The sequence below is a fragment of the Dermacentor variabilis genome, chromosome 2 (genome assembly GCF_050947875.1).
Source record: "Dermacentor variabilis isolate Ectoservices chromosome 2, ASM5094787v1, whole genome shotgun sequence".
Taxonomy (NCBI): Eukaryota; Metazoa; Arthropoda; class Arachnida; order Ixodida; family Ixodidae; genus Dermacentor; species Dermacentor variabilis.
In genome coordinates, this window is record NC_134569.1 from 22,441,988 (window position 1) to 22,464,375 (window position 22,388).

At 44.8% G+C, this 22,388-nt stretch overlaps 1 protein-coding gene across 1 annotated transcript in view; it reads right to left on the reverse strand.

The window, feature by feature from the left end:
- LOC142570272 (high affinity cAMP-specific and IBMX-insensitive 3',5'-cyclic phosphodiesterase 8B-like) overlaps positions 1–22,388 on the reverse strand; it is a 45,622-nt gene that overhangs the window by 18,252 nt on the left and 4,982 nt on the right. Inside the window, exons 2-10 of the mRNA XM_075678671.1 lie at positions 21,348–21,564; positions 16,073–16,129; positions 9,887–10,101; positions 6,314–6,373; positions 5,250–5,307; positions 4,046–4,213; positions 2,112–2,344; positions 828–898; positions 191–258 (exon numbers count right to left, since the gene is read on the reverse strand). Of these exons, the coding sequence (XP_075534786.1) occupies positions 191–258; positions 828–898; positions 2,112–2,344; positions 4,046–4,213; positions 5,250–5,307; positions 6,314–6,373; positions 9,887–10,101; positions 16,073–16,129; positions 21,348–21,564 (1,147 nt within the window). The remainder of the gene's footprint in view (positions 1–190; positions 259–827; positions 899–2,111; positions 2,345–4,045; positions 4,214–5,249; positions 5,308–6,313; positions 6,374–9,886; positions 10,102–16,072; positions 16,130–21,347; positions 21,565–22,388) is intronic.

Sequence of the window (22,388 nt, forward strand, 5' to 3'; positions counted from 1 at the left end):
TTTTTATGCAGACGCAATAGTAGTACTACAATGACGCTGCTCATAAACCTGCAAACAAAAGATGTATCATTCCGGAGCGCTCTGTTTAACTCTCACAAACGTAAACGTAAATTCAAGTATCGAAAGTTGAGCGTGCTGACTTTCAAGCACAACGCATTAGCTAATGTTGTATGGAATTTTAGAAACTAACCTTTGTGACGGGTGCTTCGATTATCATGGCGTTGAACTTTGCGAAGGACTGTCGTCTGCTGATCCCAACTGTTGACAGAATGAACGGACTGGGTTAAGGACCACACGCGACATGCGTGCACACAGCCGCTGAGCCATTGCCAATATTGTAATCAAGTAGTGGCCCGTCTCACTTACTGACCATTCTTCGGTGAAATATCTCCTATACGAATCTGAAGAACAATTTGTTGCACCCATAAAGTTCTTAGGTGTATTTGATACTATTGCTGCCTGACGGAAAGCCTGTGACTGACGTACACAGTTATAGCATGCGCCAAGATGTCGCTTGTCATACTCAAGGCGATGCGTCGGTGTCTGTAACGCTTCGGGTATGGTTAAAGCACTGGATGTTGACTAGAAAGTTTTATCACCTCAGAATAAAAATGTCTAAAATTATCACTCCCACGAGATTGAAGGGAGGACGTAATGTGACTTATTACAATATTACTAAATGCGGCAGTAGTTCTGCAGGTGCACATGGACTGTTAGCGCCTGACGTCTGTGGGAGCAGAGTTAAGTGACAAACTTCTGCGCCACCCCGCCATTACTCTAATGTTGATCGCACATGCTTATACATCAACTACGAATTCAAAGCTCACTGATGTCAGGCGAGAACGGTTTGTCCAAGAAGAAGGGGTTCTCCTTGACGTACACGACGTAGTCCAATTTCCTGCGGAAACACAACGGTGGAGAGTAAATTGATCGGCTGAGTTAAGAGACCCTGCATCACACTATTCTTGATCATCCCACGGCAAACAGTTGAAGCGCTTATCCCAACCATGTCATTGTACTAAATTACATGTGAGGTCCGTTCCACTTGAATATGATGACAGGCAATGTCCAAAATACAATAGTTTGTCACCTACGTATGGAATTTTGTGCCTGTGACAGCTTGGTATGATCAAATTCAGCATGTAGTCAACTGATCATATTCAAAAGGTTATGGGGAGTAATTTTACAGGCATGACCATAAGATGCATGTGAAGAGAGCAAATATTTGCAATTATTTCCTAAGTTCCACTGAAGTCGTGGTGCTCCACGGACACGCATCAGTTCAGAAAGCTTGTTGCACTGCGAAAGCTAAAAAACTGTTAGTTCTTGAATTCGCTTGAAATTGTAAAAATTTCTGCAAGACGTAAGAAAGCCAAGAAAATACTATCTCGAGATCCCTCTATGCGCAGGTGTCAATCACAGGTGTAAAATAGCCAGAACCTTTTTTTTTTTAATGGGTTAGCATTAGGAGTGTCAAATTGGGGGAAAAGTGTATGTGTACTGCTACGTCTCAAAACGGCAATGGACATTGCTTGGATGCTCCCCACAAAGCGACCACTTGACCATCGCCCGCCCAGATGAAAACGGAGCCTGGCGCCGACTGCTGACGGGTCAACAGAGAAGCCTCCTAAAGGATGGCAACGACCACCGAATTCTGAGATGCGGTAACAGCCATGAAGTCCAGCCTTCCCGGATCGCTGCAAGCTGACCGTCACGATCGAGCCTCCTAATTGATGCAAGGGGCCAAGGTCGAGGACTTCCGTGGGAAGTGCGTCGACTTCAGGTTCCCCGATTGCTACGTCGTGCTGTCGTATGTGGGGTCGATCGCGCAACATTGGAGGTGGAGACCGGCGGAACGGTGCGACAACATTGGCGGGATTTGGCGAATGGCTCGACGATTGTGATTGGCCGAAACACAATCAGATTTCCTAGTCTGGTGGCCTAGGGAAATTAACTGCTCTAAAAGCGGACACATCTGATGTATTGAGGTGTCCTGACGTGCGTGCGTGCGTGCGCGAATCCAAACACAGCAAACATTAAGTTGGTCAACCCAAACAACACCAAGCAAATGTTGCCATTTGGTCGGCCCACCAAACGGGAAAGTCACTTACCCGACGATGTTGATGTCTATGGGAACTATCTTGCTGAGCACGGGGACGCATTCTCCACCCTTGCGTTTTTGGAACAGCGTGCCCTGCCACTCCTTGCCCTTGCTCAAGTGCGTGCTGATGTTGCCCGCGACGTCCGGCCTGAGCAGCGTGAGGTGGTGCAGGTCCTGTGCGTCTGTGCCCAGAACCTCCTCGACCGAGAAGCCGACAAGCTTCTCAGCAGTGGAGTTCATGTACTGCGCACGCGCGAAAAGCGTAATTCCAACACCTAATCTGCATTTGTGCCAACCCTCATTTGATTAAGGCTAATTAGTTGTACTGTATTAGTAAAATATGCTTCCACACTGGAAACCGACTACGGTTACAATTAGAGGCAGCTTATTAAGTCAGAGAAGACGGAAAGATCGAACACGAGGGCCGACACTGCCCTGAAATTCTCCCAGGAGCTCGTCGCGACAATCTTGACAGCGTGTACTCAGGTACAATCAATTGTTTGTCAATAAACAAGGACTGCATTGCATTCTCATGGAACCAAAGGCTCAACCGAGCAAGTTTATGAAACTTTTCCTGTGGCAAAAAGACCAGCGAATACTACAATACGCTTTACATCCTGCGACGTCACGCTGACGTACCTGTGTCCATGTCGTGGTGCGAAATTTGAAAATTATATTAAGAGCTAAAAAAGGTGAAGCACTGAAAAAAACGGGTTTGCGAAAGCTTACAAAATGTGGCGGCCTTCACATGTAAATCCTACTCATAGATAGGAACAAGAAATCTGATGTGCCATTGAAGTTTTCTTGGTTACTAAGATGATGCGCAGCACCGGTGTTCTCATGGCGCCGGTGATCGCTACGTTACATTATCACCAATGATAAGGTAATAAAGCAAATTGTAGCGATACAAATAACAGACTTGTCAAGACAAAAGCTGTCCTAACCATTAAATGGCAATTATTGGCTGAGAACAGTTTTCTATCATTGATATCCAAGAGCAACAGAGTTTGGCAATATATATTAAGGCAGAACTTCAGAAAAAACCAAAGCGCCCAGAGTGCCCGCCGAGGAGGTTGCAAAAAAGGTTCTACGGTGAAGTTGACATATTAGAATTGAAGGGGAAGACAACATCGGAGTCGATGCAGAAACGTCGAGCTTGACACTATAGGAGCGTGCCACTTAACGCCTCTCATATTATTTGCAAATTATGGTAAATGAACATTGATCGACCTTTCTTGACATTGCTCAGATCCATGCTCGACGTTTGTGCATGCGTGACAGGATGGTTGATTACGAAGTCGACGTGCCCTGTTTTAACTGCCCAATAGCAAATTATTATTTGCTCTAGAATACCGCATTTTTAAGCGTGTAACCCTTAACAGCAACTGCGAAGTGAGGCACAAAATCGTACGCAAATTTTGTTGGCTTCATCGACGCGAATTTGTTTTCGTTTCTTTTTTTTTTTTGCGTGAAGCAGCACTTGGGGGGAGGGGAAGCAAAATTCGCGCGTGTGCGTATGAGCACCTCATTGCCGTCAAGCTACGCCGCACATTTAAACAGAGAGCAGCAAAAGCGCTCATGACTTAACACACGAAATAAAATTGTTCCTGGAACAACGCTTAATGCCTACAATAGCACCAGGTTGCTTCCCTATAGATTCGAACTTTGGTGCATGTTTACTTCCGCGATTGAAAGCGCAGATTTTCTTTCTCTTTTGACGAGCGCTGTAACCTAAGGGAGGAGAAGGGGTTGCCTCAAACACACGATGTAGCATTTCAAACAAAATAAGAGCGTTCATGGTCAGAACCAACTCCAGCTTTCTCGGTCCTTTACATATAGGCTACATATACATAGACATAGATATAGGCTACGCTATTCTTTACCTGGCGTCGTAAGCAGTAACCGGAATTTGTTTTCTTTATACCCTCCTTGGCGAGTACCAACCAGTATCTCGTGCCTTGAGCCGGTGACGATGACGCTGTCTCGTGAAGAGTGCAGTGCGGAGAAAAGCGTCTCGGAAGCCATGAGCTTCCACAGGTTGATCAGATCGTTGTGCTCGATCTGTAGCATCTCATTCAGGCACACGCCCAGAGAGAATGACTCCGAGAACCACTGCGTGAAATGTGAAGGCATCATGCTTCAGAGCGGCACCGCACCTTTTATGCCTGTTTATGCCTGACAAGCACACACTCGGTAAATAGTTAAGCAGAAATTGCGCAGTTTTATAGTGGTGAAAGTAGCTGTTAAGCATGATTTAAATCATCTGTAATAATGGCAGTATAACGCTTCAATTGTTCACATCAGCGGCGTCATGGTAGCATCACGCCCTACTAAAGCGATTAGGATCATTGCCATCATATTATCAATTGGTTGGCGAGTACTGCTCGTGAGGTATTCGCTACTGGACGTATAGGAAACAAACATGATCACGTACTGGCACTTTACTACCTTCGTAGAAAGTTCGTAATTTTCTGATTGGCTTCCTTCCTTTCCCTCTCTTTATACTGGTAAGGATCGCTAGCAGAGAGTTAATGGATCTCGCATTACAGCTCGGTTATGAAGGCCGACATTAGTGTGAGTGGCTTATAATTGATTGGACCATCTTATCTGGTTGCTTTCACATGCACAAATCTCAAAACATTTGCGGTATTTCGTTCAAATTTCATTAGAATATGGCCATGAATTCCAAGATAAAATTGTTACTTCCCGCAAAGCAGATGGACGCCCCAGAGCTGCCGCTGCTATCCTCGCGCTTTCTGCACTCTGCTCACACTGTTATTAGCGCGCTAAACCTTTCTTTTTTTTTTGTATCTTCCCTCTCCTACCCATCCTGAACTACAGACATACAAACAATGCTACAACGCTCACAAACTCTAAATAAACGCTCCTTCCTACTTGGCCTGCCTATATAAGTACGCATAACGTCTGTCTGTGCCACTAAGCACGAGCATCTAAGCCACAGCAATGGTATAATCACCAAACGAACAGCCCTAAAACAACTCCTAAAGTCCCTATACCGACTTCGACAGCCATTATGACGCCAACGCCGATTTGCTGATGCACCAGGCATCACGTCTCAGTGAAAATGCGTGCATTGCATGATAAATAGTGTGACAGCAGTGTGAACAAGTGCGGAGAGAATGGTTACCCTGTTGTAGCCAGACCTGAGCAGCGGAATGATGGCTGCGTCTTCTTGTTCGGCAAGCCTGAAAATCAAAGTTCGAAGGCTGGCAGCCGCGGTATCACTTTAACATACTTCACATAAGCGGATAAAATTAATACGCAAGTGTCAAGATCCACTTTATCAGACCTCACAGGACTGGTCTAGGAAAACAGTTTTGATATTTCAGTGAGGTCGGGCTAATGTTACATTCAAGTTGTTATTGATCACGTCCGCTGCCTTTGTTGCCATTTTTGGCATGATTAAACGATTCATGCTCTAGTTCTTTAATTTAAGCCGATCTTGCAGCCATATGTGCGCCAAATTTTCTGTTAAGTGAAACTGCAAGTGGTAAGGTTGAAACCGTCTGAACCATAGCTTATAACACAGCTGCGCTTGATTCGTTCATTACGGTCACAGTTTGAATGCATGCATGCAAGATACGTACATACAAAATTCTAAAATATTTCGCTATTAGGCCATGCTTGCAAAGCTGTAGTCTACTGCGATATCTATATGAAAATACACGTTAGGTGATGTACCTAAAATCAATATCCAGTGATCGTATCTAGAAGTCCTCAGCAACTGTAAAAGAACCTACAAGGTGGCATTGCTTCTTTCTATTCGAAATTATACTAGACAGATATCCTTTTCATAGTCTTCGCTTTTGTGTGTTGCACGCCAGCTAGAATAACTCCTAGTTTGTGTTGTTTACAATGGATCACAATATATCACTGCAGGAGAAGCATTCGTAATCAACCTGAACCAGTCGTGGAGGTTGTTTATAGTTCTCCCACATCGCAAAGACGCGTAAGATCTCACTCACAGCTGCAGTTTGCTAACATTGTCATTGTGTTCATCGAGTGATATAACGTCAAGCAAGAAGAAACACAGCCATGGATGACACGGACACAAAGAAAAGACCTTCAGTCGACAGCATGTCCAACCGAACGGAATAAATTTTTACAGCTCTCCTCCCTAGCAGCCAAAGCAATTTGCAAAAGCTGCCCAAGAAAGTGTGAAGGAGAAAAAACCAATAATAACATGCTCACTCTTTCTTTACGACAGCGACGAGGCAGGAGTATTCACAGCCCTTGAAACTTCGCAGCATTCTGTAAGAGGAAGGGAGACGGGCCGATTACCTGTGGCATGTACTAACATATTTACCTTTTCATTCCTGTAACCAGGCATGATATCCATAATGCTTCTTTTACATGCTTCAAGTCCAGTCGACAGCTTTTCTGCAGCAACAAAGTATCCCATTCCGTCCACTTTAATTTAAAGCGTACATGCTGCTATGAAATGAGCTGCTTAAACCTCAGAATTTCCAGACCACTTGCCATGGTGTTGACATAAAGGGTGCCACAACTATACTACACCAAGATTTAAAAATATACAAATGCCACATAGCTGGATACAACCAAGGTAAAGTTGTTTGCCGTCACTTAGATATACTCAGAGTATTTTTTTCATTCCGCCTAATTAATTATTCATAATTATTCACTTTCTCAAATATTACAATTACATGAAAAGTATCAATTAGAAAATTGTAGAGCAAAATGAAAAACTCTCGATAGAGCTTTGTTTTCAGTACGTGCTTCATAAAAGTATTTCAGAGCGTGCAAGAAGCCCGCGAATACACACAATGTGCCTCCAGCGGTCAGTCGCACGACCTGCACAGACCTATTCACCATTGCGCGATTCTCACAGTGCCAAACTACCTATTATCAACGAACTTAGCCAGCGGATCTGCAGTAATAGAATGTTCCTAGAGCTAAGATAAACCGTTTGCTTACGATATACGTATACTCAAGCAGGCTATACAACCTCCGCGGGTAAACACCCTCCAAGATACTTGATATTGTGATATTGTGATTTCGTAAACCCTATTCTGGAAGCATAAAACTGGGGACAAAACGCATTGTTCGTGTTCTGTGACGCCGTTTGCAAGCTTTTTCTGGAAATAGTTGGTACAGTGGTACAGAGTATCTAACTTTTAAAGTGTGGGAAATGAAAACTGTAGTAGAGAATACACCCGGGCGCGATAATGAGGATGCTTGCATTTGTTGTTGCTTCTTGTCTTCCTTGGACTTCGCTTTTGTTTCGCCCCCTTTCCACAATAAACTTTCCTGTCACCCTACTGAAATCGCAAGGTGTCAGACATGTTGCACATGGTCGCAGCTGTACAGAGGGAACCGGCGGTGAATTGTTAGCCCTATAGGTAACGCAGTCAGCACATGCCTTCGCTCACGTTCAAGTCGAGCTGCATGCATGTCTCGTAAGCATACAAAGGGGACTGAAGATCCCCAGGTGTTCAAAGTTATTTCGGAGTCCTCCACTACGACGTGCCTCATCAGTAGTAAAAGCATAAATACCCAAGAAAGTGGACGGGGAAACGGCGCCGCGGTAGGTCAACTGATTAGAGCATCGCAAGCGTAATGCGAAGACGTGGGATCGTCCCCCACCTGCGGCAAGTTGTTTTTTCATCCACCTTCATTGCCAATAATTTATTTCTTTAATTCAATTAGTAAGTAACAAGTAATTCCCCCTATGCTGTCCCTGGTGTCTTTGTTGGATTCTCATGATTAGCTTGTAATGTGAGATTAGCGCCGCGTAGCGTCTATACGTGCGCCCTTTACATTGCAGCGGCATATTTTTACACCAGGTGGCACGCCATGTAGCAGTTGCATTACTTTTCGAAGCGAGATCAGGATGCCTTAGGACACGCACCTATAAAGCGACATATAAAACGGAAGAAGAAGCATATGCTTGGCTGCGATAAAGCTAGGGAAACGATGGAGCATGTTTTATTAGAATGGGAAGACACCTGCCCAGCAGTCGATTTAGGCACCACTGGCTTCCTTGAAGCCCTTGGGTTCAGCGAGAGCAGAGGAAAAGTAAACATGTCCGCAATAAGGATTAGTAAGAGGCGATTGGAAGTAGGGAAACGGCAAAAAACGCAGACGTACAAAAGCAAAGTTCGCAATATGGGGTCAGGAAATGTGGTTGTGGGAGTTCCATAGTGGTTTCTTTTTCTTTTTTTCTTTTTTAACTTGGGGTAGGACATTAGGCAGTATAATAGCAAGACCTTGGTGGCGCAACCCACGGCGCCGTTCCAAAGGGGACGCTCATAATATCGATCCATCCAGCCAGCCAGCATATGTAGCGGTACAAGGTACCTGAATACTTTAGTAACAAAAAGAAGGTTGTGGAGATGTACAAACAATTGATGTAATGAAAAACATGTATGGCACACCTGATCAATTCAAGCAGGCTAGGTGACTGTCACCGTCCCGTTTCAAAGGGAATGTCATTAAATGATTAGCATCGTTAGCATCGTATCATGTCATTTGACACATGCTGTGACATGCGCGCCGCATAGTGTCGATTCATACAAGTTTTGCATTGCAATTCCGTTATATTGCACCAGCTGTACCGACATGTAGCAGTTGTATATAGCAGTTGCATGCCGCATGTAGCTGGACCTCGTTAACTCGAGCAGTCTAGGTGAATATTTGTAACTACCGTGTTTCGAAGGGGATGCCAATAAACCATCATTATCATCATCATCAATAACAGCAACGTAGCGTGCCACAGGTCGAGGAATGCGGCTTGTGCGCCACGTGGTCTGGATACCTGTGTCCACTCTTCGCTACACGTTATGGCGCCCCCTCGCCCCCCCTCGCAAGGTGCGAACCACTGCTGAAGAAGCGAATCGTAGAGCTACGCGCGCGGCTACGACCAGGAAACATTGGGCTGTGCAGAGAGCAGGACAAGCCGCAGCTCGTCGGCGCTGGGAGGCAAGCTCAGATCGTCCTTGTGAAAACGACGCAACGAGACTTCGCCGCAGGGACTCTACAGTGCGCGGTTCCGAAAGTGGAGCTCCTATGGAGCCGGGCCTCCAGTTTACTGTGCTGCGTGTGCCGCGCAGGCCGGTGACCTTTTTTGTGAGCACGCAGGCTACGCACTCCTCTTCCTCGAATTTCATCATCGCGTTCTCTCCCCAGACGTACTTCTCATCTGCGTGCCATTTTTAAGATGACCCAAGAGGCCCCTTATACAATTTGATACGCCAAGCAGCGTGTATTCCATTCTCTTTCCACGCACTTATGGCACAACTTCCTAGAAATATTTATTTTATCTTAATTAACAATTCAGCAACAGCATCTGTAACGACACGAACGCCTGTGGTTGGGCACTCATGACTCAGTCCTTAATTCGGAGATCCGCACACATAAGCTTGCTCTGGTGGCGCAGAGCGGCTCCAGTGAATGGGCTGGTAATGGACAATATGAAAATTTTTTTAGTAAGATGTCTCTAACCTAACTAAGGTAGCACCGTTCCCTCTAGTTGCAGTTAGACATATGGCACGCGTTTCGATAGCTTGGATGGTGGGGCGAACGAAGGGCGGCAGGAATGATGACGCTAGACCGTATGTTGACACCGTAATTAAAGTTCTAGTCCGAGGTCCATCATCTCGGCTAGGTCAGACGGGCTGCGTGAAGCGCACTCGCGGCTTTTGCACATGGTCTATTTCGTCCCTACTTTCCCCCAATCTAGCGGATCTTTCCCCCTCGAGGCCGCTGAAAGCCAGCGGAAGCTAAGCCCACAGAGAAATGGAAGACCTGCACAGAGCCGCCGGTTCAGCGGCGTTCAGTTCTTCTTCAACGGCGTTGTCGCCTCGCGCGTCGACGAACACCAAGTGCGGGTGGGCCATGAGGTAGCAGTTGACGGCCTCCTCGGTGTTCGGCGCCAGCGTGCACTCGTAGTGCATCTTCTCGGCGGCCGCCTTGAGCGTCTGGTACTGCGCGTCGTCCTCTGTGTCGAACACGAACATCACCTGCGCCCCAGTGACGTCACAGAACAACGGACTTTTCTTTTTTGCTGGTGCCGGGCACCTCTTCACTCGCACACTGATAGCCATGCGCTGAGTTGTGAGCATTTCGCTCTGAGACTCAACATTAGTTATTATCCGTTGACGATTTCAGCATTATGCGCTATGGCATCGGTGAGCCCCACAGCTTCAAGAAACTTCCGTGTTCGTGTCTTTGCAGCTTACTTTGCCAAGAAATAAGCTTGTGTTCGCGTCCTTTCAATGTATGCAGGATCTACTGTTTTTGCGTTTTCAACTAAAAGGATGACGCGCCGTACTTCAAGTAAACCTATTTGTGTATTTCACAGGGGGAACCAGCAATTACCTGCTGGTTCGCCCGTACCAAACAGTGCATAAACCGCCTAGAAGCAATACAGAGAAAAGCCATCAGATTAATTTATAATAGGTACAACCGTAATGATTCTCCGACAGAACGCCTTGATAAAGCTTGCCTCCCGACTATTTACAAGCGTGCTAAATTCTTACGCCTCAAGTTTCTATTCCACCTCCTTAACGGGGGCTACAAATTAAACAGCGGCTCATATAGTATCTTTCTCTGAACAGCGCAACACTACAACTAAACATAATAAACATTTAATTGAATGCAGGTTACACACAGACACATTCAGGTATTCTTCCTTTCCTGAGACAATCAGAGACTGGAATTCATTGCTTGGTGATATTATAATTTGCTCACCTGACGACTGGCTTCCTATGCGGGAAAAATATTTCTATGAGTACGCATCTTGATTTATAAGTATCGCCTACAGACACCGCATTTTGTTTCTAATTGGTTTTGATGTACCTTTTTGTTGTTTGCCTTATGCTTCTGTATTTCTGTTCATTAACCTTTAAGGGCTGACTCAGGAAGGTCACACCCTCTTATTGTATTGCTCAACTACGTCTTCTTGTAAACTGCAATATTAACAAGTGTATAAGTTTGTCATTCATATTTTGATGCAATGTATTTTCTCATGTCCTGCAACAACGTCCAAATGGAGGCTAGCAGTATGTATGAAATAAATAAATAAATAAAATGCGATTTGTAAAATTGCTATAAGCTGCGAACTATACGAGTTAGAAGTCCACACAGTACTGCTGTGGCGCATCATTGCTATTTGCTTAGCCCAGTATGTGAGGGGTAAAACCGGCAACATTCCGGCGCCTCTTATCGTGAACAAATTATAGATTAGTATAAATTATATAGAGTATGGATTAGTATACATACGAAAGAGCAACAGATGCAGGCCGCTCACACGTAATAATAGAAAGGTTACAGTCAATTGATTGAGTTCTCTCATCTTAAAATATCGTGTGATGTGCGCAGGCATTCTTGGTGAAATGAAAAATAACGGTAAAACCTGACTACAGGCAAGTGAACCGAGGAGAAATGAAGAAACTAGGCAGTCTTCCTGCTCTATCGTCATATTAATTCTTTTTTTAAGTTGGGCTCGAGGAAAGGAGGGGGAAATGTCTCCAAGGGCGGCACGCATTTCTAATACTACTGAATTTCCAACAGGTGTTCTTTTCCTCCATTTCTTTAGAGCGCAGCTCTTTGGCGCCCGTTCCCGCGTTTCGCGTCGCCGTCGGCCTCGCCGTAATTAAGGTCATCACCCGCGCGTTGCTCCATATAGCTGCGTGCGCTCCTGCTGCCATCTCTCGCACGCGGCGCGAGTCTTGCTTCCCTGGTCTTCCAAAGCCAGATCACCTGTTCTTGCCTATCCTCTCGCCCCCTTTCTCCGCGCAGCGCCGTTGCGGTGACTCTCGCCGCTACCAACCACTCCGTCTGCTCCGCTCCGCCCTCGCCATCCCTTCTCCCGCTGTCGTGGCACTGACGCGGTGCCGATGGCGAGCGCTCCTTGCCGCCTCGCGCATGATCCACGGCTCTCCGCTCCTCCGTCTCCGCGTCGCGTGGCTGTACGGCTGTCAGCCTTGTCTCTGGCTTCCCCGTTTGCGGAGCGCGTTCCTCGGTGGCATTTGTCGCCTCTCGCAGTGCTTGTGCCTGGCTGTCCTTCTCCCGCCTCCACTCTTGCCCTATACCTCCCCTTACCTGGCGCAGTGCAGTTGCGGTGACTCGAAAGACAGTTGTAGCGTTTCGTCCCCTTACTTCTGCTTCCCAACCCAAACCTTGTGCGGCCACATTGAGGCCTCTCTGTGAGTGAATGGGTGTGTGACCTCTACTCAATACCCCTGTTCTCCACCCGTTTCGTCATCCCACCTCAGAAGAAACATTAACTTCTAAACTTAAAGGCTCAAAATTTGCCATTGGGGAAGATTTTTCTCCTAAAATACGGGACATTAGAAAGAAACTATGGAACAGTGCCAAAGAAAATCGCGACAAACACGACAAAGTCTCCCTCGCCTTCGACAAACTGTACATTAACAGTCGCGCCTTTGTATGGGACGACGAAACTAATGACAAAGTGCCCCTTAAAAAAAAACGAAGCGGAATCAAGCAAAACAAACGGCCCGCCAATGACGCGGAGAAGAGCTCGATAAGACAACTAACAATCGTAAATGTGAATGCAAGAAGCTTACTAAACAAAATAGAATCTTTCGAAAAACCTGTTAACTGATCGCGAACCTGATATAGTCACCGTCACGGAAACGTGGCTTTCACCGGATGTTTCCAACCATGAAATCATTCCACCGAATTATTCAGTCATTTGAAAAGATCGGGGTTCCCGTGGGGGTGGCGTGGCTCTTGTGATAAAGAAAAACCTTCCATTTGTTTTACTGCCAGATGTATCAGGTGCTGAAAGCGTGTTTTGCAGGATTCTTTGTAACAATACTACTATTTGTGTGGGTTGCTTCTATAGAAGCCCCTCTTCGGGTGATGAGAGCATTTCTGCCATTCATGAGTTGCTACACCGATATGCTAACAACTGTAGAATTATCCTTATGGGAGACTTTAACCTTCCAGACGTAGACTGGGTAACTATGCATCACACATCACCTTCTTCAGAAATTCTGTTTGACCTAATGTTATCATTTAACCTTCACCAAATAACCCTAGAACCGACGCGTAAGCAAGGTTCAGCAATCAATATCCTTGACCTTATAATCAGTGATCATTTTTCAGGGCACCAAGCACAGACAGAAATTATTGAAGGCATTTCAGATCACAACATACCGCTATGCTTGTTGCCTCTGGACTGCTCGATAAGAACGCGTTGTAGTACGTCTATAGTACCCAACTTCGAGAAGGCGGATAACGCCAGCATACTAACCCACCTTGCGCACGAATTTCAAGCCTTCACTGAAATAACCTCCGACCCGTCAGTCGATGTGAACACAGCCTGGCTTCATTTTAAGAATATGGTTTGCTACTGTTTAACTAAATATGTTCCGTTAAAAAACAAGCGACCACAAAGAACAAGCCCATGGATAACTCGGGAAGTCATCCACGCAAAACGTCATCTAAAAAGGATACGTAACTCTATTAAAAATCATAGACCATGCCCATCCAAAACTAGCAAACTAGCATGCGCAGTAGCACATTTTCGACAGACAGCCAAAGAAGCTAAGGAACATTATTTTCATGTAACGCTGTCTAACTTTCTGACAAACAGCCCTCAGCGATTCTGGAACCACTTTCGCCCTACTAAAGACACGTTATCGGACTTGTCTCCTGAGGAAAAAACTAACAACGCTAATGCGTACAATAACTATTTTCACTCGAACTTCACAAAAGATGATGGTAACCTGTCAGACTTGAGTAGCAGTTCAACATCGCGCATCGATCCTTTAATCATACCTGACGCGGGTATCCTTAACATGTTGCTCACCCTTGACCCTAAAAAATCATGCGGACCAGATGACATTCCAAACCATTTTCTAAAGAGATACGCAGAGTGGTGCAGCCGATACTTGGGCCTCATATTTCGAAAATCCTTATCACAGTAATCCTTACCCGACGACTGGAAAAATGCGAAATCATCCCAATACACAAAACAGGAGACACCGCATTGCCCTCTAATTATCGACCAATATCTCTTGCTAGCACCGCTTGCAAGATGCTCGAGCATATCATCCTTAAACACCTAACAAACTTTCTTGATACTCACAACTTATTAACGCCACACCAGCACGGATTCCGCCACGGATTGTCAACCGTCACGCAGCTTACGGAAGTTGTGCATGACCTCGCATTTAACATCAATAACTGTAGCCAGACTGAGACAATATTATTAGACCTTTCCAAAGCATTTGATCGCGTATGCCACAGTAAATTATTAACAAAATTGCGAGGTTTTATTGGCGATGGCGAAATTTTAGACTGGGTAACAGATTTCTTAACAAACCGGACACAATTCGTACTATTTCAGCATGTGGAATCTGTGACAGTGCCTGTCACATCAGGCGTCCCTCAAGGATCCGTGTTGGGGCCACTGTTATTTTTAATTTTCATTAACGACATAACCAGAAATATTGACTGTAACATCAAACTGTTTGCTGATGACTGCATCCTCTACCAAACAATTAACACCTACGAAGATCATGTTTCGCTTAGCAACTCACTAGACCAGCTAAACGAATGGTGCAAAAAATGGCAAATGACGATAAACACAACTAAATCAGTTTGCATGACGGTAACAAGAAAAAAACAACCTTACGACTTTCCATACTTTATTAACGGCACAATGCTAACGAAAGTTCACCAGCATAAATACTTAGGTATCACTCTGAGATGGGACGCGCACATTGCCAACGTGACCTCGAAGGCATTACGCAAGCTATTTTATCTGCGAAGATGTCTCCGCCTTGCACCAACGTCGACTAAGCTTCTCGCGTATACTACTTTCGTTAGACCGGTTTTGGAGTACGCTAACACAGTTTGGTTTCCCCACACAGTAACTAACATAACGAAACTGGAAAAAGTACAGCGAAAAGCGCTGCGGTTTATTCACAACAAGTATAAGCGTACAGATTCACCCACTAACCTTGCGGCTATATCGGGTTTAGCGACGCTCTCATCAAAGGCGAAGCAAGCACGGCTAAAATTTTTATTTAACTTGATTCACAACTATTATAAGATTGACCTAACATAATACATACGTTTTTCGCAGTCACGATCATCGAGACATAAACATGCACACGCTTTAACAGAATATTCATGCCATAATGACACATTCATGTACTCTTATTTCCCCCTCGTGATAAGGGAATGGAATCGCCTCGATCCGTCAGTCATTTCTGCAGACTCATTATCTCAGTTCACATCACGGTTAGAATCCACATCTAGTATTCAGTAACGCAGTCTTATTCACATAATATGCTTTGCAATTCTTGTAAGCCATGCTAATTATCGTGAAGGCGTTTACTGTTATTTTTGTTCCCGTTTGCTGTTCTTTTCATGATGTATTATCTGTATTGCTGCGCATGTCTCCTAGAAATGTGATATCTATATTTGTTTGTTTTTTTATGTATTCTTACCTTGTTCCTTTACGTTCCTTGTTTGGCTTATTGACACGCAATTTGTATGTGCACGTTTATTACCATGTCTTTCATTTCTGTATGTCCACCTGCTATGGTCCCTGATGGGACTGGCAGTATTGAAAATAAAATAATAATTACCAATCTCCCCTCCCCCTCTCCGCGGCAGTGACCCACTACAAGATGGCGCTTCGCCGGAGCGCCGGCTCGATAGCGGCGAATCGCGGCGTGTGCTGTCCGATCCGACACGCAGAACCGCCTCCGTTCGGCACTGCGTGTTCTGTATGTGGTTGCCTGTTGTTGAAATAAGGCAGCAGCTGCGCTCAAAGGTCGCAATCAGATGAAGGGTAATCATCGGCCATTTTTTTACGAGTATCGTTCAAGGGAGAGAATGCAGACATATCACATCATCCGTATGCCGCACGAAGCGTAAGCTGCTAAGTTTTTAATTGAAAGCGAAACGCGTAGAAAAGCGAAGAAACGAAAAAAAAAATGTGCTCACCCTGACAGTCGGGACGGTGAGGTACATGGAGCCGAACTTAAAGCTTACGGTTCCTTGCTGCAAGAGAAAAAATACTGGGTTACCAGGATAGCCTCAGAAAAAGGAACACTTCAACTCTAAATGTAGGGACATGTCATACCTTGCGACGAATTGAACCTCTCCATTGAAACACGAGAGTCCTCTCAGCGTCACACGTGAACCACAGTAGTGACAAATTTTGTCATGGTTCCGCCTATTCATTTATTTATTATTGATACCTACATCACCCGGGGACATTGTTGTAGGGGGATACAAAACTAAAGAAACAAAAAAAAAAGAAAAAGAAGAACGGCTAACCGACCACAACAGGCACAAATATCGGCAAACAGTGTCAACCGCACTCACAATAGCAGATATGCAAACATGCCTGCAGATAAGAACAAACGACAAAAGAAAAGCGAGAACATCTACATATTGGAATCTGCACAAAAATTCATTGAAAAATGGACATGTGTCTTATCAAACAGACCCAATTGCACTAATTAAGCAATGCATCAAAAATATCTAAGCAGTGAGCTCATTCCAAGCACCAATAGTATTATGGGAAGAATTTGAATATATTCAAGGCGACAATTATACTCTTTTACTTTTTTATATAGTCACGCTTCGCTGACAGGTAAAATGGTCGCTTATCTGCAGAGTTTAACCTATTCCAGTTTGCTTATTAAAAATGATGAAGAGAAGCTTAAGCCATGTAACCTTTGATGGGAGGAGAGTTGTTTCCAGACCAATCCGTCTGTAATCTGCGAGCTTCTTATGGTGAAATCGTAATTGCCGGTCACAATTCTCGCAGCCTGTTTCTGTACCCTGTCTAATTTATGTTTTAATACGGCTGTAAAGGGGTCCCACGCAGCACAAGCGTATTATAAAATTGGCCCAATGCTCGTGAAATACAAGGTTTCTTTTAACTTTCTCAGTGCATGTTTGAAATTTTCTTGAAGAAGAGTGCAGCAACTTAGGAGCTTTAGCAGCAATTTAATCAATGTGACATGTCCAATCCCATGCAGTAGTTAATGCTATGCAGATTATCTCACGTGATCAGTCGTTTCCAAGAGGCGAGACTCGAAGACATAGGAACTGCTTAGCGTTTCTTTTTTTATTATTGGTAAATTGTACGTGCAAACATTTTGCTATGTTTAGATTCATTTGCCAGCCACAGCAAGACGAAATTTTTTGGAGGTCGAACTTCAATACAGCAATGTCATGAAAACATTTCACCGGATAATACAATGCACAGTCATCGGCATAAAGTCGAATTGTAAATTTCAGGCCAGTTTGTAGATATACATATACATTTCTGCCTTTTTGCATTCTTTCTCTCTTCCTACCTTACGTTTGTATTTTCTTCCTCTGTTTCTTTAACCTCTGTATTATCCGCTGTTCGGTTGGCAGCCTCAACGTTAGTTACGATGCGGTCAGTAACCTTATGGTTTATTATTTTTTTACGAACAATTACTGTAATATGTCGTAGTGTAGTGCACCTTATCTAACAACAACCAATTGAGAACAAGGTATTATTTAAAGGTTTGCCGAAGATTTAGCAAGGGCGAATTCTGCCAGCAATTGATGATCAGCAAATACCTGCCGTGTTTCGTGACACCATGTTTCTAGTGTCTCGAAAGACTAAAGTGACACCGAGAAGATATGACAGCTGCTTGTCCTGTCTCCTCTCTGCAAGTTTTCGTCTTTAGCAACGCCAGAGACTGAATGTTGTTATAAGTAAAAGCTGGCCCAGCGAGAAGCTCTTTCGGAATAAATTTGGGACTCAATTCACAAGAACACTGGCGCGATGCCCGATTCTTCTTCCTCAGCTACACACCCTTAGTTTACTTATTTATATAAACGTTGCTTTAGCAATAATACACAACAGTGTATTCGCACTAAGTTGATCTGACGCTGAGGAGCACTCGGTTATCATTCTCCTAAACGAATGTCAAGCAATAGTGGAAATTTGTCATGGGCGTTCACGACAGTCGTTAGGCGCCTCTGTAGTATTTATTTATTTATTTATTTATTTATTTATTTATTTATTTATTTATTTATTTATTTAGCTACTTTAGGAAGCCAATAGCTCGCTAATTTGGGACAGGACCTGTCAAGGGCTACTACAGGGGGAAAGAAAAAAATCCGAGCACACTTATGAATTGTGAATGCGAAGTAATTATAGTCCAATTGAACGTCGCTGAACGGTCCTTCGAGTTATGAACTCCTCGCGGGCAGTCGAGCGCGTTGAAACGATTGGGGCGTTTTGACTTGGCCTTACCGCAATGAGAACGCAGGCGAGAGCTCGCGCAGACAAGGAACGCGCGGACAACACAGCTTTCTGAGAGCGAGGGGGCGTGGCGTTTCAGTGATGCCCTCTCCCCTTGGATAACATCTGGCGCGCTATTGAAGCAGCAGGTTCGCGCGCTCTGCTCCGTCGAGGCGCGCTCGTGACATGGCGTCGCAGCCAGTGGGTTTCGATCCCAGAGCTGACAGACGCCGGCGTTCTCGCTCAGTGGGCCGTTTGGTGCTTCCACATCAACAAATGGGATGGCTCTGTTCACTGTGTTTATAATCTATTAAACCTATATTAACGCGATAGCGTTAAGGAGCTCGTGTCGCAGAAAAGCCGGTGTCGTCGGCGTCGGTGTCGGCGTCCGCGGCGTTGGCCGTGAGCGATAAATCACGGCAGGCACTTCATAAATAAAAAGCAACTTCCAAGATGGGCTGGGTGGGAATCGAACCAGGGTCTCCGGAGTGTGAGACGGAGACATTACCACTGAGCCACGAGTTCGATGGTTCAAAGCGGTACAAAAGCGCCTCTAGTGAACGCGGTGTTGCCTTAGAAACGAGCTGTTTCTGAGGCTTAGGCGTGCGTCGCTTGCTCAGGCGCACATTTCGTTGTCGCGCCGAACGCTGCGTTGCTCGACGCTCACCGCGTCCGATGCGGGGCACGTAGTCGCTGCGCCGTAGCCCATTGTCTTACACCCCTTGGCGGGTCGACGGGAACGCTGTCGCGTTCCACTCTTGAAGGCGAAGCTTAAGCGTCCTCCAATTTTTATCAGCGATATTGCCCCATTCCGACGGGCTACCTGCGTATCAATGAAGTACCTGCACCGCACAAGATCCTTTTTTCCTGCCGACGCCGACACCGCCACGCGATTGAACGCTTTTCGGTTTCATCTCTCTCTCTCTCTCTCTCTCTCTCTCTCTCTCTCTCTCTCTCTGTCGGGCGTTCTTACAAAGCAAACAATTGAATTCTCGCAAGTGCATTCATTTTAACTGAAACTGCTGACTGTCGTAAAACTAGCGTTACCTGAAGTAGTAGTGTTAGTAGTAGTGATAGTAGTAGTAGCAGTAGTAGTAGTAGTAGTAGTAGTAGTAGTAGTAGTAGTAGTAGTAGTAGTAGTAGTAGTAGTTGTTGTTTGTGGTGGTGGTGGTGGTGGTGGTGGTGGTGTTGCGAGAATTAGCGGTCCATATTTTCACTTTTTTTTTCCTCTGAGCTTTCTCAGAGTTCAGGTGCAATTTGTGGTTATCTCCGATACGTATCCGCGGCCACCCACTGTTGGTGCTTATCGCGTCAGCTGCCATGACCATTTTTTGCGCCCCGCGAGTAGAATGCAAACGCATTGCTCGTTCCCTGGGCTACAGAAACGACGTTTGGAGGGCTGTTGGTCTTGCCGACTCTTAATTTTATTTTATATGTTTACCGAATCTTATATACAGCCTGTTTTAATATTTGTCAGTCATGCAAGTTTAGTGCTTGGCGTATCACCGCTTTTTTTTCATTTTCTTCGTATTTTTGCATCCAATATTCCTCACCAAAAAGTACGTCCCCGCATCACAACGCCTTTTTTTTTTTGCGGGCTTTAACTAAACTTGGAGGAAGGTTGCTAAACTTAGCCCTCCGATATAGAACACAGTTGCATGCCGTAGGAAGCGGGACCATATACAGAAATATCGATTCAGAATGCTCGCCGGTGCATGCCATTCGTGGCCATAGCGATGGTTATGAAACCCTTTCAGGTGCAGGCGTCACGTAGTAATGCAGCTACCCGCCACGATGGCTTTTATCGGCTATGGTGTTAGGCTGCTAAGCACGAGGTCGGAATACCAAATCCTGGCCCCGACGGCCGCATTTCGCTGCGGGCGAAACGCAAAAATGCCTGTGTCGCGTGCATTGGGGGCACGTTAGGTATCCTCTGATGGTAAAAATTAACCCCGTGTCCTTCACTATGGTGTGTCTCATAATGAAATCGTGCTTCTGGTACGTAATATCCCAGAATTCAAAGTAATGCAGCCGATATGCACTTAGTGCTTTACTGCATTTTTATTTCAGCGATATGAGGAGTGAGGGCGCCACGTTGAAGCTTCAGGTTGAGTAACATGTCAACTTTGCAACATCGCACATGCCGATTAGCGGAGTAGAAGCAGGCAGAGGTTTCAGAATAGCCTGAACAAAACTCTCTAAGGCAGTCTTGTCAATTAATTATGTATGTATTGGGGGGGGGGGGGGGGCCACTGGCATTTACTTTATTTCTTTTTTTTTTACATAGGTGCCTTATTTGCTTCAATACTCTCTCATTTTCTTCGTGTATAGGGTATTCGGGTGCAAACTTTCATTCCTGCATGCGGTTTATTTCTCACAAAGGAGTCAGCGCCGCGTTGTCAGCATTGTAGGTTGTGTGTCACGTTGTGTGCCAGCGATGGAATTCAGCGCCGTGTGTGTCCTCCTATCTTGTTCCCGTCCTTCGCGCTGTGCTTGTGTTAAGGTTGATTTCGCTTATGACAAACTTCTAGTAAGACGAACAAATTCTCATGGTCCGCTGTAATCTGCTGTAGTGTACTGTCAAATTAAACACAAACAACCAAGAGCAAGTAATAGTGAGTAGTGTCACTATATATATATATATATATATATATATATATATATATATATATATATATATATATATATATATATATATATATATATATATATATATATATATATATATATATATATATATATATTGGTATTACGCGACTCTTAGCAGCGCGCAAATAAGGGAGACGAAGAACAAGCGCTGCCTTCGTCGCCCTTATTTTCGTGCTAAGCAAAACTTCGCATCGTGAATTACCAATTGGCCCAAGTTCTCGTTCTTAGGAGTAAATTATTGGTATTACCGCAAGCGTATTCACGCGTCGTCTGGACCAAAGTCGGGGGTCGCAGCAATGGCGCTCTTTGGGATCGAACTAGAGGCGGAATCCTCACCGAGTCGGCGAGGTGCTTGCGGGCGATGTCGTATTTCTGGTCGGCGTCGTGCAACGTCATCCCGACGTGGGGAGGTGCCATGGCAGCCGCACGCAGGGGCAGAGCCGCCGACCGCTGGAAGCGTCTCTCTTCTTCTTCTGCCTCCTCGGCCGCCGCGAGCGCAGGAAGCGCGAGTTTCGTGGTACCTTCTTCTCCTTCTTCCTCAGGCGGAAATATTCTGCGATGAACACAATGCCTGTTAAAATTATCAAATTTTCTGTTAAACAGTTACTTCGTGTTCGCTCTCTTCGCGACTATGCTGATGTATAACGCGTGGCTGAGCAGTACGCTACCGTAATCGGATTTGCAGCGTTTATTGGTTGATGCAAATGTCCCAGCTTCGGCGTTGCAGGGGATCACCGTATGAAAAAGTGTTCTCTGTGTCTATAACCACTCCACAAAAGTTAGGTGATGTATATCTATATATCTATATGTATATATAGGAAGTGGTAATCTATGTGATTAGTAGTAATCTCTACGGCGCCATTTGCCCAAGCGTGAACCGTGCTATCTTCTAGCGCGCAACACGGCATTGGCGTGCAGCTTATCGTGTGCTGTCGGGTGCGTAGGTCTGCAAAACAGCAGCGACGTTAATGCTTAGTGCTAGGCCACCATAAAAATATGACCCTCTCATGTGAAAGTGCTTCGTTGAAAATAACAATTATACGTTTTACAGGTCACGATATAATGAAGCATGATCAGGCGTTTGAAGGTTGAAGCACGTAATCTCAAGCAGAGAATTTTCACTAACGGAGCAGGGGAGGGGGTTAAGAACAGAAATGCCTTGGCACATTTTACCACTTGTTTTCATGAATAAAGGTGTTATTATTATTATTATTATTATTATTATTATTATTATTATTATTATTATTATTATTATTATTATTATTATTATTATTATTATTATTATTATTATTATTATTATTATTATGAAGAGAGAAATGACGTCATGAAGCCCCAGTGTTGAGAGTTTCCTTCTTTTTTTATTCCCCTCTACTTGTT